This window comes from Saccoglossus kowalevskii, chromosome 9 (assembly GCF_978046115.1).
Source record: "Saccoglossus kowalevskii chromosome 9, keSacKowa6.1, whole genome shotgun sequence".
NCBI classification, from domain to species: Eukaryota; Metazoa; Hemichordata; class Enteropneusta; family Harrimaniidae; genus Saccoglossus; species Saccoglossus kowalevskii.
The window spans coordinates 7,598,231-7,604,113 of record NC_140649.1 but is presented as its reverse complement, the minus strand read 5'-3'; the positions used below and the strand labels follow the sequence as shown (position 1 = coordinate 7,604,113).

The 5,883-nt window shown below is 38.7% G+C and overlaps 1 protein-coding gene across 1 annotated transcript; it reads left to right on the top strand.

Moving 5' to 3' along the window:
* Nucleotides 1–292: 292 nt before the first annotated feature.
* Nucleotides 293–3,883, top strand: LOC100329085 (gdf2/myostatin-like protein). Its single transcript, NM_001171228.1, is given in 2 exon segments — nucleotides 293–812; nucleotides 2,474–3,883. Coding segments are annotated over 2 exon segments (1,230 nt in total). The 5' UTR covers nucleotides 293–460; the 3' UTR covers nucleotides 3,352–3,883.
* Nucleotides 3,884–5,883: the final 2,000 nt, after the last annotated feature.

Genomic DNA, 5,883 nt, shown 5'->3' with positions numbered 1-5,883 from the left:
CGACTGTTGGTATATACACATGTTGTAAAAAAAACAGTGACATATAACTTCCGGTAATCTTTTCTGTATACGCGACGAGGTCGGGGAGCAGCTATCACCAACGACCCGAGGGAGTTCAATTGTAATAGGGTGACTCCGCTGTCTAGTGTAGTTCACAACGCTGGTATATCCGCTTGGTCGTGTCAATACACAAGACACGCCTTCAAGTTTCTCTCATTATTATTAAGCCACGCCCACCCAGTGTATAAAGTGACAGTCGGAGCTCGTACATTGACATGTTACGAGACACGCGACTGAAGTGCCTCCATCACTCGGTAGCTTAGTGATTTCGAAACTCAGAGTTGGGCAACATCACAGTTAAGGTTTGAGTCCAAGTTACAACAAATCAGAGGTGGTTGTGGATCAACGCCACAGTAGTCTCTACATATAGTAAACTTATCATAGAAGACTCTGGGAAAATATGGAATCAATCGTTATCAAAATATCATATTTATTATTATTAACTGCAATATCGCTACTTGTATCGAAGACCAACTCGTGTCTAACCGGCGACTGTAGCCAACCAGCGGCAATCAGACATAGTCAGAGTCACCTCCACCACGAGAGAATAAAGGCCATCAAAATAGAAATACTGCAGAAGCTTGGAATGAAAAAACCACCGAACGTAAGTTTAGCCAACACTACTGAAGAAGAAAAAAGGAAAATGTATCGCGTTTATAAGCAGAGCGTCCAAGAGAACAATGAAATATCGCGAGATCTGTACCCGAATGGTAATTTCTACGCCAAACGTTTCTACAGTTTAGTCGATACCGGTGAGTTATTTTGTCATTCACATTTTTTCAATCTATAAGTTGTATTTCACATTAAGTTGTGAACAAGTGACAGTGACGGACCTCCATCCAGACATTCAAGCCAGCGTGGTGGCTCGAGTGGTTGGAATTACCTGTCAACGCGGGCGATGCGAAAAGTTGCGAAATGTAATACATATATACATATATTTATTTAGTGGATGTCACTTCAGGTATGCGAATAATTTCGAGCGATAACAATTGACACATGTTGGTACGTTAACTTGCTATCTGTGATTCGTATTTGCACGTGTCTTATAAAACAGCACATTAGCAATGTGAAGGCTAAATATTCAATAAGTTGACACGTGTCTATAATATTACTACAACGTTTGCACACTGACAGCTAGAATACACGTACAAGTTAAGTACTGTTGAATTTAACGGGCGCCGGCAACTCGATGACGTTGAACCATTCACAGCGGTTTATGAATGAAAATACCGAGTGACTCAATCGGCTTATATTGAAACAAAAATCCAAAAATAAATTTAAAATCGGGCGTTATAATAATTCCTTCTGATCCTTGATACGTTATTAATCGAGATCGATCGATATAATTCGCACATGTGGCGCAGTATGCTGAATGTGCGCAATGAAACCATGTACTTTAAGCTGGAAATGAAGTGTGTTTGAATTCCGCTTGACCGGTTCGGTTATTGACGGGAACACACCCACGCGGCTCTGTGGCCGTGGTTGCCTATGACACTGAAGCACAATAGAATACAACACCTCACCACAGCAAGATAATAACATGTACATAGTAACTGCTAAAAGTATATTTTTGCTCCTATTAAAATGGAATTTTTTGCAAAACCAACCCCCATATATACACACAATTTCAAAATTGTAATATAAATTTTAATAATGTTGCATTTTTTTTTCAAAATCTAACTTGATTTGAAAGCTATTAATATAATACGATAATATATCAAAATATTCTACTCTGCCTGACAGCAAATTAACGCTACTGCTGCTGTACTATTAACGCTAGTAGGTCAGGGGTACGATCCATTTTTTTGCAGTAAAACGCTCTCTCGACCTTTGAGCGATAGACTGGTTTTCGGTGTGTCACTGGCACTTGTCTGGCAAATAAAAGGCTTGTTCAAGGTCGACTCATACTATGGGTGAGTTATTTTTGGAAAAAAAGAAACCGCCTCATCCTCCGATACACCAGAGACTCTGTAGTGTGACCATGAGACACTAACACAATACTCGTGCCGTGAACTTTGACCGGCTTCGTGATCTCCGCGTCACCGGGACTCAAGCTGGATAATTCGTACGATATTGCTGATTACAGCATAATCTTAAACAGGCCGATTGAAAAAAATAACATCTTTTTACACGTCTTCTTGCCTCCATTGTATTAGTAATGGAGTCATGACTCGAGTACGTGCCGATCGCGTCGTTCCCGTTAGGTTACCAGGAGTCGTAAAACACGCCGAAGAATGGAGTTCATCTGTTGTTTATTACCACAGCGTTTTATCTACTGTAATACAATGTAATACATTCTAATATAATCTAATCTAATTTAATGTAATACAATCTAATCTAATCTAATCTAATCTAATGTAATATAATATAATATAATATAATATAATAAATTATAATTCTGTTTGTTTTACAGGTGAACACCCAATGACCGACGGTGATTCCAACAGTCCAAATTCTCAACGATTTTATTTTAAATTAGACATACCGCCTCCCACCATTCCGACCAATAGGTTAACAGTCCATACAGCCAAATTCAAGATTTACAAAGAGGAGGTTCATCTTGAAAATATCTACCCCCCAAACAACATCGACGGAAAGATACGTCTGGACGTGCATTTGATTCGAGAGCCGCGTAGTAACGGGGGTCCATTAGTGCGTCGGCTCATAGATACCAAACTCGTGTCCCTTCTCGAACCAGGGTGGGAGACGTTTCAAGTAAAGGAAGCCGTGGATAGTTGGCTCGTTTCTCCTGACGGCAACTATGGTATTGAGGTTTCTTTCAGCGGCAGTGATGACAAAAACATTAGGAACTTTGTCACATTCGCGGCGGGTTATGGAGAAGAAGACGAGTTTCTGAACGACATAGACACGAGCGAAGACTTTAGACCCGTTTTGAACATTCATGTACAGGAGGTTCCAACGTTATCAAGAAACAGACGAGATGCAGCGGACCATAGTGAATTATGCGACGTTGACGATGGCCGACAAAGATGCTGTCGTTTTCGTTTGGACGTGAACTTCAGGGATATAAAATGGGGCGACTGGATACTGTCTCCAAAAGTCTATAATGCCTATTATTGCAACGGGGGCTGCCCGCATTACCATAAACCCGCTAGCACGTATGCGATCATCAAGTCCTTGATGCACAGCGAAGGCGTGTCGCCACCGCCTTGCTGTACAGCGAAGGTCCTGAGTCCCTTGACATTACTGCATTACGATGAATCTATTATTCCCAAACTCACAGTAACTGCATTCGATGACATGGTTGTTGAACAATGCGCGTGTTCGTGAAGACACCAACATCCTGCATTGTTGTAGATATATTTCTTTACATCTTACATGCAAGAATTTACATGATATATAAAAGCCCACGGCTTGGAGCGTACATTTTTGTTTTATGGCCCTTATTTATTTATTTGCGTTTCAAGTTTTGCTTTATTAAATTATTTGATTGTAAAGTTTACATTTTCAAAAAAAGCCATATTTTGTATATTTTGTGTCATGTTAAATGCTGCTGCACTGCCTATATATCAAAACTTAATTTAATTATTTCTGTTTAATTTAAAGCATTTTCTTATTATCTTTAAAACAACTTAACCATATCATAATATATATACTAAACACATTAAAACCGTGACAACATCGTTAAATCTGAATTATTTATTTGGTCGTATGCCGCGTGGCAAGTTACGATGTTGTTAACAGTTTATTTATTTATGTTCATATTTATTGTTTTATATGAATGGTGCTATATGTTTTGTAATATATTTGATACGGTAATTCATTGATTTGTTTCTCTCTTCAGTAACCCTAACTTGCCCGGGCACTTTCTCTCAGTTTTGGTTAACGGACACTTTATGAAGTCATTGGCAATATAAATTATATCTTTTTAATGCAGTTAGCAATATTCGACAAGAACGGCTTGGTTTGCATCTTCAAAACATGCATTAGGCTTTGTAATAAACAGATTATATGAAGAATGGGACTTTTTACGTCAAAATTTGAGCCCCTGACCAATTTAATGTATTCTTAAAAGGAATGTGACTATTTCATATAATGTATTTTTTGTAGGACACATGTGTGCCAATAAAGAACACCAGAACGTACATCACTGTGCTTGTAATATTACATATGTGTGTGGGGGACGGGGGGTGCGTGCGTGTGTGTGCGTGTTCAACGACTCCATGCAGTGGAATTTGCGGGCCTTTTGTTGTTCTGTAGACTCCATCTAACCGGCACATGGCGGTATGCGCCCATTGTCTGCGTACTTGTACGTAGAGAATCGAACCATTTCTGTCTACCGATATACTTAATTGTGATTTATAGTTACCTGAGTGTGGATTTAGAAGTCTCGACTGTTATATGTCCCTGTGGTGATATGGCATGCCACGAGGGCCCACCCGTAATATACTCAAACACGATTTAATTCAAGTGGGGGTTTGCCAAAGTTACAATAATTATACCAATGTTATGTACGTTTTCACACACAGATACAGACTAAAAATGAAGTTATTAAACATTATGTTAAATTACTATGACTATCATACACTCTGCAAGGTCCCATATTTTACAAATGTAAGCTGTAGCCTAACGATAAATTAATTAAACATATTATGCAAATTATTTGGCCACATTATAGATAGAAAAATTCAATTTCATTAGACCCTGGCTAATGTACTTTTAGAACAGTATTAAGGCCATGCTTATATAGCCAATATTGGCATAGGAAAAGACTACTCCCCAAGTGACAATGCTCTTGCATGGCAAAGTTGAGGCTATTCAGGCTTGTTTGAATAGCCCACTGCATATCAGTAAGCTTAACTATGTGTATCATAATGGTAATTCTCCGAGCTAGCAAGACGCTTGTCTGTGATTTAAGACATATTATTTATTACTCACAGGACCCCCAGACAAAGCCACAGTTGTGACGTCCCAAATACACAAAATGACGTCATCGTTCTGACTCGCATAAGTTTAAAGAGTTTGGGTACAGTTCCTCTATATAGAGGGACTGTGGTTTGGGATGTGGCGTCGCATCAAGATGATTGGTGTATGTCCGACTATATAAAAAGGTTGTAATCAAGTTGGCAGCTTTCGGTAATATGAAAGTAAACGGAACTTGTAATTACAGTTCTCGTTCACAAGCAGTATTTTTTTTTTTTTTTGAATAATTCGTTTTAATTGCATTGTGTTATTAACTGTATTCTGGTAAATCTTATTTTGTTATGCTAGATCTGATTATATTCTTGTACATCTTATGGACGTATTACAATTTTCGTTTACAAAATGATGTATTTTTCTAAAATTTGTGTAAAGTTGGCACAACCGTCTCTCAGTTAAAGGTCGTTCGATCAATTCGGCAGTAAATCACCGAACTGAGTGCCTAACAACTATGTGACCAGTCTACAAGAATAACAAGAATAACAAGAATAACGATCCCGGTCAACGCTCCCAGGTCAAAGGTGGAAGTAATGATTTCTTGATCAAAAATAAACCATGTATCCATCTAGTTACTTATATTATACGTGGTAATGTTCACAACTCTTCAGACTCATGGCACTGATTGACCGGCCACTGAACTGTTTTTATAGTTCCTCTGTTGTCCACCAACGTATTTCCACACGCTTTCAAGCGCCAGCAAACCTGGGGGTCAAGGGGTCAAACGTTTAAAATCACATGACCAGTGGATGGTATTTGTCACAGTGTCTTGTTCGTACATCCTTATTTTTCTTGAATGTGGCAACATTTACACCGGCAACTCTTGGCATGCATCTTTTCTTGATGCCCAAAACGCATCTTTTAAACAAATCTTCGAACCACTTA